This window comes from Neocloeon triangulifer, unplaced genomic scaffold, assembly GCF_031216515.1.
Source record: "Neocloeon triangulifer isolate White Clay Creek 2 clone unplaced genomic scaffold, ASM3121651v1 ptg000001l, whole genome shotgun sequence".
Classification (NCBI taxonomy): Eukaryota; Metazoa; Arthropoda; class Insecta; order Ephemeroptera; family Baetidae; genus Neocloeon; species Neocloeon triangulifer.
This window is the reverse complement of record NW_026775544.1, coordinates 5669840-5689597: the sequence shown is the minus strand read 5'-3', so window position 1 is coordinate 5689597 and position 19758 is coordinate 5669840. Positions and strand designations below refer to the sequence as shown.

Genomic DNA, 19758 nt, shown 5'->3' with positions numbered 1-19758 from the left:
CCAGTCCTCCACCTTGCGCACCTCCCGCAACTGAAAAATAATGCAATATGTATTATTTAATTTTATTGTTATAGAAAAATTGATTAAAATAATTCAATTGACTTATTAACTTCAATATTTCATTTAATCTTAATTGGATACTTGTAGATTTTGGCAAAACGTTTTATAGTCTGCCTACCCGATGAGCCACCTTAATTGGAGAAAGCTAAAATGTAATCAAAAAGTCAGAAATAATTCAGGCAAAGTGAATTTAAATGTGAAAAATTTTCTGTATTCTGTAGAAAGTTTATAATTTATTGTTCACAAAAAATACAAATTTGAAGGGGTTTCATCAGGTAAAATGTTTACTTAGTTTTTCATTATATTTTTAGATATCAATCATCAATCTATCATCCTCTAATATTTTTTTTAAACTTTATTGACTTATAAGGGTTAAATTTCAGTAATTTTTGTCGGGAAAACTTTGAGACAAAAATTATTTTAGGTGATTTAAAAACAATGATTTAAAAGAAAAGAAAATCAGTTTTTGAGGTTCATCAAAGTTCTACGTTGACGTCTCAAATTCAAAACTGGTAATTAATTTGGAAAACATAATATAATATGAGACTTATTTATCAAAATAATTCAAATTACATTCCGTGAAATATTAATTAATTCACCTTGAGGAAGGGTTGTGCGAAAAAAGGCAGCTCCCTCTTCTGCTCGTCGGCCTCCTTCAGTTTTGCCAGGGCGGGCTCGGACTTTCTGGCAGGTCTGGCGAGCTCCTCAGTGCGGCTCACTTTCCTCAGGGTGCTCACAATGGTCGCACCCTTTCCGCTCTTAACCACCTCGCCTTTTTTCTTGAGCTTGTCTTTGACGGTGCTCGCCTTCTTCGTCAGCACCCTTGTGCGTTCCTTCTCAGGGTTGACGGTGGCAATCTGACGTCGTGGTTTGATGCGGTACCCTTCGTCAGGGGGCAGGGCCTCCAGGTCGGTTTGCTGCCGCTGGCGCCGCTCGCGCAACTCCCGCACCTTTTCCAGGTCGATCAGCCGGCCGATGACCTCCTCATCCAACTGGGCATCAACCTCCACCCTGACCTTGCCCTTGCTGCGGCACAGGCTGACCCTAAGGAAGGCCGCCGTCTGCTCCTCGTCGCCGCGCGCCGCAACCAGCGCCTGCTCCAACATTTTCCACTTTTTGAGATCTTTTCCTAAGCACCAGTTCAACGGCCGAAACAATGAGCGCACCAATAATAAATTCTTCATTGTTGTTGAGATAAAAATTTTAAAACATTGCCAGGCAACAATGGAGGCAGATGAATTTTAAATTTGTCATATTGTTGAAATTGGAATTAAAAATGAAATAATTTAATATTGGATATCAGAAAGTCAATAATTAGATAATTGAAAAAAGACCCTTAAATCAAACTAGAAATGTATTTGTTTTTCTCGTTCTTTTTTGAAAGAATTAATTAATTTTTTTTACATTTCGCACATATTGTATACTTTATAGGGACAGACTGGGACAGACAAACTTGTTTCTAATATTAAGTGCGTTGGGTTTTTCTTGTATTTCTTACAATTAGGTTTTATAGCAACTTGGCACTGCTTGAAAATTGCTATAAAAATAGCATATTTCAATTTTGCTGTTTCATCATTTCAATTATTTTTGTAGCCAAAACCGTTGAGTAATTTTCTCTCGAATCTATTTGAATAAGCAGAAAAAGATAAGTTTCCAGTGTTGATTCTCTTGGAATTTTCATAACATTGAAAATCCATTAACGATAGATACAATCTTTTAATTACAAAAAATATTTCTTTCAAACTGTTTCAAACAAATGCGAAATTGAGTTATTTAAAATTTTTTGGTATCAAAAATGATATTCAGGTAAAATTAATAATCATTTTCATGAAGTTTTTGATACTGCAATTTTATTCCACGGAAAATTTTGTCTTGTCGTCTTTGAGCCGCCGGTCAATCAGTTTTCCCAGTTGCTGTGGTTCAATACTGTGAAGTCTTTTTGGGATGCAATTTTTTTGAGGTATCTGGATAGTTTTGATAGCTCTCGGTCGCTCCTCTTGCCATCAAACCTCTTTATTCTCAGTCCAGTTTGTGGATTCATGAGAAAGTTTTTAGGAAGATCGTCCACCATGATAGTGTTTTTCGGACTCCACTGGCGAAGTTGGCTCCACACAATGTCCAAGGGCTTCACCCGCATTTGTTCGCCACCGTTGTCTATGTTGACAACCGCCCTCTCGCAAACCACAAAATTGATCCTGATTACGTTTTAAGACGCACATATTTAAAAAATTGAAAATGAAGAAAAAAATTGTACTTATAGCTTTTCTGGTGGTCCATGCGGAGCCTTTTGATCAGGCTGGTGATCCTTCTCATTTTTGAGTCTGACCAGAGACCGATGTTGTAGTCTAGGCTGGCCTTTTCCAAGAACTTGTGCATTTCGGGTCTGAGTTTGATCGGGGCAGAGGGCGAAGAATCGAAGAGCAAAGTCCTGTCAATGTCCAAAACAAGGAGCTTCTTTTTCTTTTCCAACGGCTCGCGAATCTAATTTTTTTAAATTAAAATTTGGTTTTGTCTTAACAATTAATGCTCAACTTACTTTGATTTTGTAACTTTTTGATTTCTGAATCACTTTCCTGCGGTTTTCATCTTCAATTTTAACTCTAACCTTTCCCATTTTGAACCGATTTGTTTTCAAAATTCTTTATTCCAACAATTGCCTATCTGCCTGTTATTAATTAAAAATGCTTGACCTCCAACAATCAAGAAGTAATCAATACAGCAAGCAGTAATCCAACAATTGATGAAATTGCAATCTAAATTAAGCATTGTTATGAGCTGAAAAACAAATAAAGAAATATGTACGAAATAATTTAATAATTATTATAAATATCATATAAACTTGATTTACATTTGTTTCAAATTTTTTGTCCCAATTTTTCATGGAAATACATTTTTTTCTTATATTCTTAATATAAATAAAAGCTATAACTTCAAATGAATCCCTTAATTCAGGGATTTAAATTTATAGGGGATTAAAAAATTCTCTTAGTCCATCGATTATGCAATTTAGGGACAAATCAGTGAATTGGCGATGTTCCCTAGTTAGGAAAGCACAAATTGATTTCCAATTATAGCAATATTTCCTCCTGGATCATGTTTATTGCCCCCAGTTAGGTGAAAATCTCCACTGTTGAGATTCCATGAAAATCACACCAATTAAACTTCAAAGAATAAAATGGTCTGGTGAATAAGCAAATAGGAGCAAATTAGTGTCACACACACAATTGATGGCGCAGTGCACATTGCACCCATTGCACTACTTGCAAATTAGTCCCACAGAATTCGTGGGGCGAAAATTTAAAAAGCGATGCGGTCTGTTGTTCACTTGGCGCGACGGATGATCAAAGGGAGCTCGTATGCGCCCCCGCGTTCTGCGATGCCCCGTTGCCCCTGGATACAGGCTGCACCGCCTAGCGCACCGACGACGTCCTGCTGCTGCCCTTCCTCACTCGCATCTCGCGTCGCCCACCTCGTCGACTTGTTCAGGTAATTGTCCGACAAATTGTTTTCAATGGCCTGTTTTATTTTTAATTTTTTATTTAAATTGGCGTTATTAATTTGCGAGTGCTTAGTGTGTGGTCAATTATTGAAAATTAATACCTACTTCTTATGTTCTAATGTATGATTTTTAGTTATTATTTGAATTGTGTTTAACCTTTAAAATTCCTGAAAATGAATTTTTACACGGATTACTTTAGTTAGAAACTAATTTGAAATTTTTTTAATTCACTCTTTATTCTAAAAAATGAACTCATTGTCAGTTTTATTGAAGATGTACATACAAAAGAATTTAATATATATATTAATATATGGACCGGTCATATACATATTTAGCCAATACCTACACAATCTAATAGACTTGTCAAGTTACTTTGAGCGCTTAATTTTTCCTTTTAGGAGTCAGGATACCCGCATATTCATATTTTTTTTTTTTTATTGTTTTCAGTTAATTACAGATATTATAGAATTTACCAAATATAGCACAAAATAGTTAAGGTTTTAAAATAATTATATGCAACAATATTTTGTTGTTTTTAATAAAATTACAGCTATTTTTTTTTGTTTTGCAAGGAAATAAATATAGTTGCAAAGTTGCAAATTGTGTTTATTAATTTATCAAATAATGATAACTATTTCCCCAACTTTTGTTATTAAATAATGCGTTTATCAATGTAAACGAGTTTAATAATTTAGGTGAACATTGAACTTTGGGCGAAGTAGGTTGTTTTTTAAAAAACGTTACAAACTGAAATAATGTTAAACAAAAATTATTCTTTTAGTATGATTATTAATTCAAAAAGTAACAAATTTATTAAAATAAACAATATAAGGAAGAATTTAATAGTATATCTGTATATCTGTAATTGTTTATCATTATAATTTTTAATATTATAGACAAATAGTTTTTAATCATACGACTCGTAAAATTTTAACTAATAAATTAAATTTCTGTCTAACCGATATGATTCTACGGAAACCTGATAAAAATGCTATTGATGTTTAGTCGTGCTAAACCCTCAGAGGATTGAAACGCATGATAAACATTATTAATCTATTGATTTCTATAGCTTTGAAATAATCCGGAATACACAAAAATCACGTTTGCAATCAGCAGGAACTCGTTTTCATTTTGTTGCTTGTCTCGAAAGTCTCAAAGGGCACACTTGAATTGATGACCCTTTGGACCATAGGTCGGCCGCTTTGTGCTCTGACTCAGCCGGCTCAGACTTTATGCAAAGCGACAGGTTGTGACACCGCATGCAAAAGAGGCCGATATCAAAATAGTCCTTTAATAATGCAGCGCGCCAGACTCGGTTTAATGACACACGGTCTTTCTTTCTTTCTTTCCTTGTTGCGCGAAATCCATCTCGGTTTGATTTTTTGCCCCCGGCCTGCAGGCAACGCGGATATAAAATATCTCAATTACCGACCGGTGAGGAGCCGCCGCCGTGCGCTTTAATGGTGACATTCAATACTCCCCGTACGTGATTAGCTTTGTTGACTATTAACGGGGGCGCACGGGTTCGTTGCTGCAAAATTATATACATGAAGAGTTTGTATAAATGCAAATTGCTCTGTCAACAACTCTAATGCAATAATTATGACGTTTGTCAAGTTTCAGACTCTCTCAATGCGTTTATTCATAGCTAAAGGTATAAATGTAAACAAGTGCTTTAGATTGTTTTAATTTAAATTTCCCATAGGAAATTGCTTTGATGTTAAAATGAGCTGAAGTTTTCATTTCATGCTTTCAAGGAAATACATAAGGAAACAAAGTCCTACAGTTTTCCAATGGTTATGCTGGTTGCTGGTGATAAAGTTTTTTTTATTCTAATCTTTGTCTTAAATTCTTGTCCCCCTTTACTATTTTGGAAATTCCACAAATCTTGCCAAAGTTTTAATACTCAATATATCAAATATATGTTTGACAAAAGTAAGTAAAAATAATTTTTACTTACTATTATAATTTAAAAAAAATTATACTATATAGAAGAAATTTTTATTAAACTATATATTTATTTGAGGCAACCACTCTGAACCAACCATTATTGCCATTATTGGTTTAAAGTAATGAATGCTTTCATAAAGGCAGGATTTCACTAGAACTTATCAAATTTTACACAATTGAATAATTTATCAACAAATTAATTAAAATCTCTGTCACGAAAAATATGTTTATTTTTTCAACGCGGGCTTTCTTGCAACTATAGAAAAGATATCAATTAGCGATTCACACCGCATTTATTTTTCCTAGAAACGCTCTTATCCCCAAGTTGCTGCTCACATTTTTATTTCCTGGAAAGGCTAACTACCTGCATCGTTTTCTTCCTTCTACAAAATTGTTTAATAAGTGCAACCACAGTCTGTGAAATTTAATATCACCATTCTGAACAAATAACTTCCCCGTGTTTTTAAGTCTGTATGGTACAGGTATATTTTGCTATTAAAATTTCCTCCGGCAGATATTTTAAAACCTTAATTGTGAAAATGCCTTCCTACAATTCCTTTGTGTTTTTAGAGTCGAGAATTTTCGCGAAAAGGCGCTTAGTTATTGAAGTGCGCGTATTCCGTCTTCCGTCGCTTACCAACCAAATCGTGCTTACAATTTACACTGCACAGCAATTTAGCAATTTTGAAAAGATTAAAGTATTTTTAGAATAAAATTTATTCTAAAAATCTTAACATATGATGAAAATTGTCATCTAGTTCTAGAAAATAAAACTGCTATGTATGCAACTTGCTGAACGTGCGTGCCAAGCACGTTGCATCTTCAAAACTGTACAACACTATTTTTTAAATCTTGTTAATTAATTGGAAAAGTTTGAAAATAAAGAACTTTAATACAGGATAAAGATTTACGAAGAATTATAAACGGATAATCTATTTTTATCCGTGATCTTCAGGCAATCTTTGTGAAATATTAAATAGTAAATTATTATTAAATCTTTCAAATAAATTTTATTTCTGTACGAGTTGAATTGAAGAAAATCCATACAAAAAATTTAATGACGAAAATAACGAAAAATATCAAATAATTATGTTCAGGAGCGTTTTGGAAAATGTAAGAAATCGCTTTGTTGAATATCCAATTTATTTATTCAGAAGCAATTTCTGTGCATATTTGATTCCCAGTTTTACAATTTTTCAGTACAAAAAGTATGGAAAGCGGAGCGGCAGCGTGTTCTCCAAACCATAGTCGGAAGTCGTTGCACTCGAGTTGCGAGGCGGTCGGGCTTGAGGTGCACATGTGGCGGAAGCGAAGGGGTTGCTCCGAGTGCGTTTATCTCAATCCGGCTTCCACGAGCGGAAAGAAAGCGCACTTCTTCCAAATGCTGCTGCTGCCTTTCATCCCCATTGCGGCACTCATTGTGCAAAATTGCTTTTCCATCGCGTCAATCATGGAAACGCTGCATGAAGCCTGCGCCATTCAGCAACAGGTGCGCCCAGGAATAAACTCTATCACTTCCCGGAACCGTTTTTCTCCGGCTTCTTTGTCATTTCTATGAATTCCGAGGTGAAAACAAAAATTTACTTTTTTACTGTAGATTGCCGAGACTGTGGATTCCTGCAGGTTGCTCACCGAGATTCAAGAGAATAGGACCATATCGGTGCTTGATTCGCTCAGAGATGGAATCGAGTAAGTAGTGGATTTCAATTTTTATCATTTGTTCTAATTCCCAAGAAAAATCAATATTGCTTATAATTTTAAATTGTAAATATTATATGATGGTGAATGCAGATTTCAAGAATGAGAATATCAAGACGGATGAATTGAATTTTAAGTTATAAAAAACACTAACAATAAGCGTAAAAATTTTGTTATCTATCAATGGGTTTGAATTTGTATTTGCACAATGAGGCCACTCAATAATTATTTCATTTTGATGGGAATCAGAAAAGAAAATTATTCATATTTTAGAAAAAAAATTGTTTTAAACAATAACCAGCTTTTTGCCATAATTATAGCTATAGATAATTAGACTTAGATCCGTTTGCAGGTTTCAAAGCGTAGAGAGTGAAATAGCGAACGCGTCAGCCACCATTTCGAGTATGGTGGAGGCAATCGAAGACAAAATCAGGGACACAACCACCAGCTCAATTTGGAGGTTAAATAAATACCTCAGTTTTGATTTGCTAGTCAGTTTTGGATAATTTTCTCAATTAACCGTGTATTAGCATTATTAGCGAATTGTAGTGCAACTGCATGGGACTTGAGAGAAATATCTGGAGACTAAATTGTTGGATCGTCTCAGTGCTGACTATTTCAGATATCTCGTAGCGTACAAGAACATGTTACGCGCCATTGAGGACCGGTGCATCGCCACGATCTATGGCCTCTTCTTCTTGGCCACCGGAAAAATGTCCATCTCGTCGTTGGCGAGTCTCAAGCGGCACGACACGCTGGCCAGCGACTACCTCAGGGCGGCCTACCATTTTTCCACGCGACCCACCCCCCTGCCAATCGTGCCGGACGAGTGAGTGTGATCATTTTGATAGGGGAGGGCGAGTGATGAGAATCAAGCAGCCTCGTATCCTCTTTCAGGATCAATGAGATCGTGGGCAGCGATATCGAGAGCCAGCAATACAAGGCAAACTTTAGTGCTGCGCAGGAATTCTACATCCGCGCCACGCGTTACCATAAAGAGCTGCGGAATTTCCAGAACACCATAAGGGACATCATTAAGTGAGTACAGATCAAATTAATTAACCTTTTGGCTCTTTGCCCTTTTCCATTAAAATTTGAATCGATTGGGAAAATTGCAGAATCATAGAATGATTTGCTAAAAAAGGAGACGGAGAAAATTTTCTATTATTGTTATTATTTTTTTTTTTATTAATTTGTAAAATAAACTTTTTTTCCCGTTAATAGCCACTCAATTTTTTGAATAAAATTATAATAACTTGCGATGAAATGAAAATTTGAAAAAAAAAATATCTAATTAGTTGTCTAAAATAATTATTTTAATAAATTTGGCTGCCTTTTTAATTGATAATTGCTGTAAAATGTTTATTAAAAAAATATAAATAATTTTTGTAACTTTATTTGGTATTCTTTATCAACATCAGCCGAGTGTAGAATTATGATTATGTTTTTATGAATTTTTTTCAATTTCAAGCTTTATTTTATCCAATGATTAAAATCTGCTGTTTTACTTTTTTTATAAATATATATTTACAAGGATTCAATTGAAAGTCTGAAGCGCTCGACTTTGAATTAACTCTTTTCGCAGTACACAAGTGCAAAAAGACATCAGATCTGCGAGTCACCAAAAGTGGGTTGCTGTGACACTTTTGCTAATCGTTTTAATCATATCGCCCGTGATCATCATCTTGGTGATTAACGCCACCAACACCATTCAGGCCTTCGCCAGCACCCTGGTGCAGCGCACCGTCCAACTGCAGCGGGAGAAGCACAAGGGCGACACCCTACTCCATCAAATGCTGCCCAAACAGGTCGTAAAGCATTTGAAACAGCACAGACAGGTTGGAATAAATAATTAATAAAAATTTAAGAATAAAAATCATTTCTGGAAAGGGACTTTTAATGAAAATTGTGAATCAGGTTCCTGCCGAGAGTTTCGAGGCGGTGACCATTTATTTCAGCGATATCGTGGGCTTCACGCAGATCTCGGCCGAGAGTTCGCCGATGGAGGTGGTGGCAATGCTCAACGCACTTTACCGCCTCTTCGACAGCCGCATTGAGAAGTATGATGTTTACAAAGTGGAAACGATTGGCGACGCTTACATGGTCGTATCAGGCTTGCCGCAGAGGAACGGTCAGTATTCAATGTAGAGAAGAAAGAGATCAAGAGATTAATGGCAAAAACACAATTTTACTCAAAATTATGTAAAGTCTAATGGTGCATAGCAGTTGTAAATAGTGTGGCAAATGGCATTTCCAATAGATATTACATTTAAATGAAGAATTTATATAATTGTATAAATTAAATAAAGTAACTCGTTCTAATTTTTTTTTTAATTCATTACACTTTACTTTAGGGTTTGTGAAATTTAAAGTTCTTTTACTTGATTGAATGTTTTAATTATTTTTTAAAATAAAAATAAAACATTTTGAATACCTAAAACACTTTGAAAATTGTTGATAATTAAATTGAAAGATGTTGAATCTAAAATATGCATGTACAATTTTAAATTTTTAATTATTTAAAAAATTAATCTTTGCTTTATATCAGTTTGAAAAAATTTATAATATATTATATAATTATTTATTTTTCTTTCATGGCAACATAACATCGCAAAAAAGTACACGCTGTAAAAAAGGCAGAATCATGCATCGGCATAAAAAGTAAAAATACAAAACATAACAAAAAATACATGGAGTCAATAATTTTTGTACAATTGTAGTGCTCATTAAATTTTTGTTAGCAAAAAATTAATATTATAAATATGATTAACTTATTAATATACTAAATGAAAGGATTGAGCATGATTTAGTAAGCGCAGTCTGTTTGACTCGTTTGACTGTAGTTTCCCAGATTAAAGCAAAGTAAAATTAATTTCTATCAGCGAGTTGAAACCAATTTGTTTTGCGGCGCCTTAGGTGGGAGACACGCCGGCGAGATCGCGACCATGAGTCTGGACTTGCTAGGCGCCCTCAATCGATTCGCCATTCCGCACCGTCCGGCGCAGTTCTTCAGCGTCCGCATCGGCATCAACACGGGTCCGGTGGTGGCCGGCGTCGTCGGCACCAAGATGCCGCGCTACTGCCTCTTTGGCGACACCGTCAACACGGCCAGCCGCATGGAGTCCACCGGCGACCGTGAGCAAAATGTCTCATTTTTTTTTCTTAAATTAATTTGTGAAATTATTTTTAGCCATGAAAATTCAGATCTCGCAGTCAACCAAAGACGCTTTAGACGCGCTCAGTGGGTACGAGATGGAGTACAGGGGACAGATCTCTGTCAAGGTAAATTCTGCTGTCCTTGAAATTTGAATTCTCAATTTTTAATTATAAAAAACGGAACCATTAAAGGTGTGAGCTGGTGTGAGCTACTATATTTCATTATGTAATACAAATTAATTCAACATACCTGGCGATTGGGGCCAAAAAGAAAGCTAGTCTTTTTATCAAGTCATGTTAATTTTTACTTATTCTATAGAAATCAAATTAAATTTAGGGTTTAATTTTTTAATTCATGCAACCAACCAGGAAACAGTTTGATTCAATTTTTTATTCTAAATCAAAGTGATCCAATTTGAAAAAAATAAAAAATATAGATAGTATGAAGATAAATTTTGATGTAAATAAAACGAAATAATTTTTTATTAACCTCTAGGCTAATTTATGGACATTAAATCTTTTATTAATTTTCTTGCGACTTATTTGGGTCCTTTGCAGTGATTAGATCAAAGGCTGCGCATCCCAAAATTATGTTGGTACACTGCTGCCGTCAGAGCCATGGGGCCTTATGGCTCGGGCGGAAGGCATCTTTTTTTTTGGCCAACATAATAGAGCTGATACGCGGCCTTTGGATTAGATAAAAAATGAAATTGTCAGCTTCATACCTTCTATTTCAATAATTAAAATTTCTTGAGGAAAACCAAATTTATAAATGATCCAAATTTGAAGCGGCGCAGGTTCGAGAACGAAATTTGCAATTAATGATGCGTTCCCGTGTCTCCAGAAAGACGATATTTCTTTTCAGGGCAAGGGCGAGCAGAGCACATACTGGTTGCACGGCCGCGTGGATGGACTGCCGCGTCCTGAAATGGACGAGCCGCCCATCATTCTGGCGCCCATCGAGCAACTGCCCGAGTTCCTAGAACTGCTGCTGCCCCTTGACGACGACCTCGGCGTCGGGATCGTCCGAACCTCCAAACAGTCTAACGCCAGTTCCACTATTAAAATCTAAGAAGGCTGAATGTTGACCGTTTTCCTGTGGAAAATAATAATTGCAATTTTTAGTACACTTGTAAGGCAGTTTGCAGAAATCTCTATGTTCAATGTTTATTAATTAAATTAAAGGTATAAAATGAGCGTCTTTGAATAATTATGAGAGCAGATTTTATGTGAATTAAAATGTTTATTAAAGTGCTGGTTAGTTAAAGTAATCGTGTCTGTGACCAAGATAGTCGAAAAATATTTTTGCTTCTTATTTTACTTTCATTCTCTATAAATTTTATAGGTAAGTCTCCACGAGGAGATTTTTTTTTTAAATTTAACTGTCCTTTATAAAAATTGAATTTTTGTACATGTAAAATTTTTTTATTTTGATATCCTCCATTCCTATAATTTTAAAATAAACCCAAAATATTATTAGCATTTTTGGCCACTATCACTATTACGTTAAATTTTTAGTGATTCATTTTACTGAACGATTAATTTTTAACATAATATTAATGTACAATTTTTTTCTTTTCATCATTTCATAACTCCAAATTAAATTCATAAATTCAGATTTTACACTTTAATTTAATCGTAAGAATTTAACTGCATCTTCAGAAAGTTAAGACTGTCAATTGAAGACTATCCCTTGTAGGTTTAAAATTTAATTTTCCTTCTTTTTAATAACTCTTATTGTTGACCTTTTTTGGCGATTTGTCTTTTCCATGACATCACCACAATTATGCCATGATTTGCACTGTTAACTTATGAATTTTAATAATTATAGAGGTTGGCATTTTGAAAGAAAAAATTAAAATAAGATCAATTAAAAATTTATACGAATCTTGATATATTAAAAATGGACGAAAAGCTTTCCAGAGTCAATAAAGTCAATAGTATATTATGAAAAACAATTTTCACACCAAAAAAATAACTTCATTGATATAAAGTTGTAAATATAAAAACGGATATATGTATAGTTGACAATCTTCATTACTGATGAAGGTGAACATAATTTTCGTCGTTATAAGTGTCAATAATTTTAAGTTTTCAGTTCATCTCCGTGAATTGTAACCAATGATGCTGAGAGAGAAGATTTCATTTGATTTCATTGTGGAAAAATGCATTTTTTAAATAAATGTTAAAAAATTAGCAACTTAAGTCTCTCACTTTTTACACAGTGTGTAGAAGGATGATTAGAGAATTAATTTTCACGTATTGAAGCAATAATTATATTAATTGAAAAGACATAGTTCAAATAACTGTGCGTTAATGAGTACATTTAATTTAACAAAGTTATTTTGAAATATTATTCTGCTAAATCTGCTATAAATAGTACAATAATTTTTAAACTTTTTTCCCCCTGATATTAGAAGAACATTTAAATTGTAAAATATTAAAAAAAAAAAAAAAAAAAAAATCAAATAAACGCCTAATTTCAATTTGGCTTTTGCAGATGCCCATAATTCTTGATTCTTGATATATTACATATATTATTCTTATCTTACTTTAGGGTAAAGCTGCACGTGTCAGAAATCACATCAGTCCCTCCCGTATCCACCAATCGGGTTTGCCTCCCCTTCCCCGGCTTCCCCTTAACAGTTGCAGGAAGGCAGGGAAACACATGGGACGAAAATCATGATGACAAAAATTCAAAACAAACAATAAGCAGGTCCTACTGCAACAGAATTAATTGAGCAAGTACTCGAGTCAGCAATTTGAAGTTTATTTGAGCACACGAGGAAGTGAAACAATGAAGAGCTGAAAAGAGGAAACAAGTCTCATCTCAAAATCACTGATCACCTCTGTGTATTGGGGCGGTAAGATTTTAGGTCGACCCATTCGGACAAAAATTTTCATCATTCCTTTCCTTTTTTGAAAGTGTTTGTCGTTTCACCTTTCTTTGCCCATTATTATTTTTTAGTTTATTGACTTATCTATAAATTCGCAATTTAATATCCAAAAAATTTAATTTTCTGTTTCAGGACTTTTCTCCCTAAAAAAATCTATCAATCATGCCCTCTTCAACGCAGCCTCCAGCTTTATTGCTGTGGCACCAGCGACCTGCGGTCCGATTTTTCTTGCTCGGCCTGTCCAAGGTGGCCGCTGGGTGGCACATGCTCAGCGTGTTGTACCTGGCGCCAAGACCGGAGACCTTTGGAGGACGGTTCTGGTGCGCCCGACCTCAGCCTGCCCTCACCAGCTATGTAAAAGTTTCGCTTTCATAATTTTTTGTAGAATTTTTACATTTTTCTTTGTTGCAGAAATCTGGCAGTCCTTTGGATGACCCTTGTCAGGGTAACGTTGCTGTTCATTATTTGAACGGGTCCAACGCTAGTTTTGAATACTTCAGTGAATGCAAAGAGTTTCACTTTGAGATTATCAAACCCACAATGGTGTCTGAGGTTGATTTTTATTCTATTAGTTAAAAAATTTTATTACAATTTTATCTGCAGTGGTCTCTTGTGTGCAGCAGAGATTTCCTAGTGAATGTCGTCCAACTCGGATACCTGTTGGGGATCTTTGCTGGTGGATTTGCAACTGCTTCTCTTCAGCAAAGGTTTGTTTCTTGTAAAAGAAAATTATGAAATTTAAATGAAATCTCTAGTTGGCATCTGATTAATTAAACTTTCAATAATGAGAAAAATATTGAACTATTTTCAAACTATTTATTATCAATATTCGATCAAAATCAGATGCAGTCACATTACAAAAATTATTATTTCCAAAGATTTGACACATTTCAAAGGAAAATAAATTAACTTTATATGCTTTTTTCATGCTAATTCCATAAAAATTTCATAATTCACTTAGAAAAGCTTTTTTTCTCAAATTATCCAGGATCCATTATGCTGAGAAAAGTGTAAATTCACAGAAAACATAACAAAATTAATAACATTTTCAAAATTGAAAAATATCAATTTTTTTTCATATTACATTTTTAACCAATTTGGAAACTTAATTGTTTATTTGCTCCTCAGATTTTCACCTAGGATACTTTTTGTTGTGGCTGTATTGCTGCAAGTGCTTGCTGGTGTCGGATCAGCCCTTGTGCCAACCTTCGAGATGCACTTTGTCCTGAAGATGTTCACCGGCCTGGGAGTTTGCATTACCTTCACTGTTGCTTTCAACTCAATAAGTCAGTTATTTAATTAATAACCTTTGCATGACTAATTGAAAATTCATGATTGCAGGCCAACAACATTCTCGATTTGGGCCCGATGAGTTATTGGGAGTTATGTTCGAGCACTGGTGGTCTGTCGGAGTGATTTCCTTGGGTTGGCTGCACCAACTGGCCCCTTCGTGGCGAGTCCTCCAGCTCATGATTTCACTGCCATCCCTACTTTTGCTTCTCACATATTGGTATGCAGACTGACATTGAATGAAATTGATAAAATGAAAAACAAAATTATCCAGGGTTCTTCCACAAAAATCCAACCTATGTTCATTACTTGGTACTGAAGAGACCGAAGTACTCACATATAATAAGTAGGTAAGAAATAACCAAAGTTTGCAATGTGAATTCAAGACACATTTAATGTTTGTAACAGGCAAAGCAAAAAAGTGATTTCGTTTGTTTGGTGGCATTATTGGTGCCTGCAGGTCATGTGGTTGGTCACCATTTTCAATTACTACGGCGCCTTGTTGAACCTGAAAAATGTCAGTGCGAAGATTCCACTGCCTGTGAGAACAACTCTAGCTGGTACTATACTTTTGCGTAGATTCTAAATGTTGATATTTTTATGAACTCAAAGGTGTCGCCGAAATGCTTGGAGCAACTGTTGGTCTCTTCATTCTACTGCAACGCGGAAAATCGCAGTTCAACTTTTTGAGTGTCCTTCTTTTTGCTGGTGGAAGTTCCTGTGTGCTAACATGGCCCTTTCTGCTTAAAGGTATTAAAACTCTACCAATTCATATATTATTTCATGGTTTCATTGACTTTATATTAAATATTGAACACCTGAACGTTTTCTTATTATATATTATATATTTTTCCTTCTCTCAGTGTATTTAAATTATTTCACATCTTTACTGGTATCATAATTGGATTTTGACTCTCCCATTTCGAGAAGTTTGAAGGAATATTAATAATTTAAGGAATTGGCAGCGATTGGACAATTTTGGTTATGGTGCTTGCCGGGAGAGTGGCCATCGCTTGCTCCATGGCCATTCTGCAAAACGGAGTGTCCGTTGACCCTGAGGTTGGACTTGTGCTGCTCTCGTCAGGACGTCTGTTCCTTCAGGCAGCACCCTTCTCCAACTCTATGTTTGCAAAATGGGGCCGACTGCCGGCTTCCAGTTTCTACGGCATGCTGTGCCTGGTGGCTGCCATTTCTGCCCTGCTGATGGCCAAAAGCACCGAGTGGAGGAGCTGTCAGCCCACACACCGCCGAATGCCAAATTGTGTTCTAGCCACAAATCTGAGCAGCAAGAATTTTTGTGAGAGGTATTTTTCTTACTAAATTCACTATGGCTAGAAACTAAAGTTTTTATTTACTAAAAAGGTGCTCATCTGCAAAGGATTCGCTGCAAAATGTACCATTTTCTCAAGAGACCTGATGCTTTCTGAACTGGCAAGGTAGGAAACCAGTCACTGTAATAAGCATGCTGCATGCCACCGTTATTTGTAATTTTCTTATTATTCAATGGAGCGTTAAAAAAAGCCTCTTGTTGATGTTATAATTATTATATTTAATTATTTATTCTCCATTCAAATACACATCTTACATCAAGTCAATTCATATTTATTAATTTTATTTTGGCCTGAAAGCTTCCAGAATAAATTGAAAAAAACCCATTATATTCAATTATCTTGACTTTAGAAAAAAATATTATTAAAATATGGAATTATTAATTTAAATAAATAAATAAAATCTGCACTGTGCTGATTTTGGTTCTGAAATAAATTTTGTTTTAGTTATTTATTTTTGCTGTCTAAAGTGTAAACCTCAAATTGTTAATAGATTTTTATATTTTTTTATTAATTTGGGAGATTTTCAATCAAATAAGTAAAGTTTTACAAGACGCGGCCAAATAAGGCTTCTTCTTAAATTAACTTATATAGTATTATGAGAGTTAAAATTATAAATTTCAACTAGTTGACTGAAATATGAACAACGATGGTACTCATCATTCCTTGCGTACAAAAATAGATATAAATGTAGTGATTTTATTTGTGAAATCTTTCTCTTCTCTGTTCCTCACGTCCGAGGAATGAGCGGTCAGAATATAAATTTGTCAAATAATTTTTAAATGTAGAGATGCTGCAAAAGATACTGCTGTGTAAAAAGCTTCCATTGGCGCCATCTGGACCACTCATGTTGGACTACGTGAGTGGATGCTACGCCACATTGAAAAGTCTAACGTTTGAGATTTGTTTAATATAAAAATACATTTCAATTTATCGTTTATCCATCCTAATCTGGGTATAAGGAGCTATTTAAGTGTATAACGAAACTAGTGCGAATATAATTCGCAGTAAGTATAAAAGCAAATTACTATTTCCCTCATGAATGAAAAATACTAATCCCATAAAATAATAACAAATTAATAATAGTATTATATCTCACCAGCCAAGCCTTTGGTGCTCAATCGGTGCTCATTGTCAGTGTAAAAAATCAAACTCGCTGCTGTGGATATCCCGAGAATAGCTAAAGGAAAAAACTCGCTTTATCGAAAGTTTCTGAGATGGTTCCCGCAGAGTATTCCACTTTTAGCCACAGCCGAGTGTTTTGCTAATCATTTGTATTCGGTGACCTTCGAGTTTTCTTCGGTGAATCCGGCCGGCGCCCCCACTCAACTATAAGATTTGGCACACACGCTCTGCGCGAATAGCAACAGAAAAATCCTCACTCGCCACAGTCGCCACTTAAAAAAATTTAACTTATTGCGCCTTAAATTTTCTAATCAACCCATCTTTACTGATAAAGGTACTTAGTGTGCGGTCTTGTCTTTGAGTGCAAACAATAATTAATTCTATTCTTCATTCTATTAGTATTTTTTATCTTCCGTTTCACCGATTAATCTGTCTTAATCATCATCGGTATTGTTCAAAATTATTCTAACGATTTTCGTTTTCCACTAAAAATATTTTTAACCTCGACTCCACGCTTTAATTTTATTAATGAATTAATTTTAAATATGTACTGTACAAAATACTATTTAATTTAACGGAAGGCGTTGCTGCCACTCTTCCTTTGGACTGTTATGTCTTGATAATTTTGTGATGGTGGGGTCAGTGGGGTGTCAGCGGTTTTTTTACTTTCGATTCTCATTCATGAATGAAACTTAAGCTCGTTCAAACCCTTTCTGCAACCAGCCGATAAAGAAAAAGAACACAAAAAGAAGGTAAAATAATTATGATATAAATTCGAATTGATTTTCATACAAAACTTCTATTTGCATTAATTTTTCTTAAACTTATTTGTATATGCATATTTTGTGGAATCGGACTTTTGATAATCTTGATAAGACAGCTTGTATTTCAAAGTCTTGAATAGTTTATACAATAAAGTGTGATTAATTATCGGTGCTTAATGGTGCGTGCATAAACCACAAAATATCATTATTTGTTGCACAATTTGATTTTTAATTTCATGTTCTCCATTTTTATTGACGCTACATAGATATCAATCAATGGGCCGCGGAGCCTCAATGCGGGCCGAAGGATATCAATCTAACAATACGCTTGTATTTAGGTTTTTCCGGGTTTTTCATAATTTTTAATTTTTGGGCCATAATTTGTTTAATCAGTAATAATCTTGTGCCCCTTTCATTTTATCTTTTGTTGAATTTGTGAATGACTTTATTTAATGTTTAATTACATTGAAGTATAAATTGAATAATGCAGTACCTGTTTTTTTTAAATACTTTATTATAAACTTTAAATTTTTATTCATGGATAATTTAAATGCGAGTAAGTCTAAATGCAGAAAAAGTCTAACTGTAACCAAGACTAAAGAATAGGATAAGGCAACAAGGGGGTGAATGGGGGGAATGAGGAAAGTCTGGGCATAAAAGATGCGTCATGCTGCTGCTGTTCTCCTTTGGCGATTGTGTTTTTCCTCATCACGTGGGCACCGTGGGCATTTAGTGCGAATTTGCGAAGACCCTATCAACAGCGTTCGCCAACAAATTAAATAATTCACGCTTAATTATGTATCTCTCCATTCATTGGTACTTGGTACACAAGAATCACATAAAAATATTATTGTTTTATCCAAATTGAAAAAGTATAATTATATAATTTAAAGAAAAAAAGTGTTTGGAGAGAAACATTAAATTGCTAGAAAAAAGCAGCACATGGTAAATCGTATCAAATGATAATCATGCCCGAGCATGTACAAATTAATTTTATGGTTAAATTCAATTAAAATCGACTTTTCCTTGATGGGTCTGGTTGGGTTGTTAATTGTTTAAGTAAAAAACAATATCCTGCTCTACATGTTTTGGCTGCGGGATGTAGCCATAATTAATGAGCAGTGAAATCATTTTGACAAGAATTAGAACAAAAACTAAATTTAAAAAAAAAATGATTTGATTTCACAGCTCATGAATTATGGCTGCAGCCCACAGCTGAAACATGTAAAATTAAAATCACCATGAATCAATCATCAATCCTTTCAATAGTGAAATTCTACCATAAAATTAATTTAAATCATTTGATAAAAAAATATTAAATATATTCACATTTGAAGTAATGGATAATATTATTTTATTTCTCTCTCTGTTGCTTTGCATCTGTATTTATCAAATTTGAATTACCTTTGTTTCAGATTGCAAGCACTGAAAAAAAATGCCCCGCCAGAACCCCAACGTCCCTGCCATCCTAGGTGCCCCAAGTCTGACTCTTGAAATTACGCTCCACAGACAGCTCACATTCCCAAAGAGATTCCAAGAGCAGCATGGATTACTTTTAAATCCAAAGGATCTGGCCATTTCAGGCCTTTACCTTGCTGCTGACTGTCAGACTTTATGCTGTCAGTTCTGCAACTTTGAGGTGAGATAAAAAATATTTTTGTATTAAAATTTTTTATCAAATTTTTAAATTTTCATAAGCAATAAGGATTATGTTGATGGATAAAATTCTTATGTCGCATTTTAAATTTTGAGATTTCAAATAATTTCTGGTTATAAAATAAAAATGTAATGACTTTTTTTCTATTAAACAACATTATGTTGGCATTTGTTTTACATTCCATAAATGTGTGATAAAAATGCCCCAATACCAAAGAGACACTCGAGACATTTAATTTTTACAGGCCAACACTTTTAAAGAAAAGGCGGACAATTTGATATTAGTAAGTTAATTGGATGGAGTAAAAGAAAAACTTTAATTAATAATCTGAATA

The 19758-nt window shown here is 34.6% G+C and overlaps 3 protein-coding genes across 4 annotated transcripts; 2 read left to right on the top strand and 1 right to left on the bottom strand.

The window, feature by feature from the left end:
- Positions 1-1957: 1957 nt before the first annotated feature.
- Positions 1958-2674, bottom strand: LOC132192935 (ubiquitin-like domain-containing CTD phosphatase 1). The gene is made up of 3 exons (XM_059613182.1): positions 2597-2674; positions 2315-2541; positions 1958-2255 (listed from the first exon to the last, which is right to left on the bottom strand). Exons 1-3 carry the CDS (start codon positions 2672-2674, stop codon positions 1958-1960), a joined length of 603 nt encoding a protein of 200 aa, XP_059469165.1.
- A 693-nt stretch (positions 2675-3367) lies between these two features.
- Positions 3368-11435, top strand: LOC132192927 (uncharacterized). Its single transcript, XM_059613170.1, has 11 exons — positions 3368-3546; positions 6710-6998; positions 7107-7198; positions 7560-7667; positions 7830-8036; positions 8105-8245; positions 8793-9045; positions 9125-9338; positions 10124-10342; positions 10398-10489; positions 11229-11435. Exons 1-11 carry the CDS (start codon positions 3368-3370, stop codon positions 11433-11435), a joined length of 2001 nt encoding a protein of 666 aa, XP_059469153.1.
- Positions 11436-13020: 1585 nt separating this feature from the next.
- On the top strand, positions 13021-16231 carry LOC132205749 (organic cation transporter-like protein). 2 transcript variants are annotated; one of them, XR_009442718.1, is made up of 11 exons: positions 13021-13227; positions 13393-13614; positions 13672-13812; positions 13864-13967; positions 14389-14546; positions 14602-14770; positions 14825-14896; positions 14959-15110; positions 15163-15300; positions 15516-15854; positions 15913-16231. XR_009442718.1 is itself a non-coding variant. In XM_059635012.1 (11 exons), exons 2-11 carry the CDS (start codon positions 13423-13425, stop codon positions 15965-15967), a joined length of 1530 nt encoding a protein of 509 aa, XP_059490995.1. In that variant the 5' UTR covers positions 13021-13227; positions 13393-13422; the 3' UTR covers positions 15968-16229. The 2 variants fall into 2 exon arrangements, 1 of the variants encoding a protein (XP_059490995.1); XM_059635012.1 differs by having other exon boundaries at positions 15506-15854; positions 15913-16229.
- Positions 16232-19758: the final 3527 nt, after the last annotated feature.

What these genes read in the sequence shown, in the direction of transcription:
- LOC132192935 (XM_059613182.1), bottom strand. Translation starts at nt 2,674, where the DNA reads ATGGGAAAGGTTAGAGTTAAAATTGAAGATGAAAACCGCAGGAAAGTG. An exon ending in CAAAAAGTTACAAAATCAAA is followed by an intron (nt 2,542 to 2,596) that starts GTAAGTTGAGCA and finishes TAAAAAAATTAG; the next exon opens with ATTCGCGAGCCGTTGGAAAA. An exon ending in GACCACCAGAAAAGCTATAA is followed by an intron (nt 2,256 to 2,314) that starts GTACAATTTTTT and finishes AAACGTAATCAG; the next exon opens with GATCAATTTTGTGGTTTGCG.
- LOC132192927 (XM_059613170.1), top strand. Translation starts at nt 3,368, where the DNA reads ATGCGGTCTGTTGTTCACTTGGCGCGACGGATGATCAAAGGGAGCTCG. An exon ending in CTGCCAATCGTGCCGGACGA is followed by an intron (nt 8,037 to 8,104) that starts GTGAGTGTGATC and finishes ATCCTCTTTCAG; the next exon opens with GATCAATGAGATCGTGGGCA. An exon ending in GGGGACAGATCTCTGTCAAG is followed by an intron (nt 10,490 to 11,228) that starts GTAAATTCTGCT and finishes ATTTCTTTTCAG; the next exon opens with GGCAAGGGCGAGCAGAGCAC.
- LOC132205749 (XM_059635012.1), top strand. Translation starts at nt 13,423, where the DNA reads ATGCCCTCTTCAACGCAGCCTCCAGCTTTATTGCTGTGGCACCAGCGA. An exon ending in TGTTGCTTTCAACTCAATAA is followed by an intron (nt 14,547 to 14,601) that starts GTCAGTTATTTA and finishes TCATGATTGCAG; the next exon opens with GCCAACAACATTCTCGATTT. An exon ending in AGCAAGAATTTTTGTGAGAG is followed by an intron (nt 15,855 to 15,912) that starts GTATTTTTCTTA and finishes TTTACTAAAAAG; the next exon opens with GTGCTCATCTGCAAAGGATT.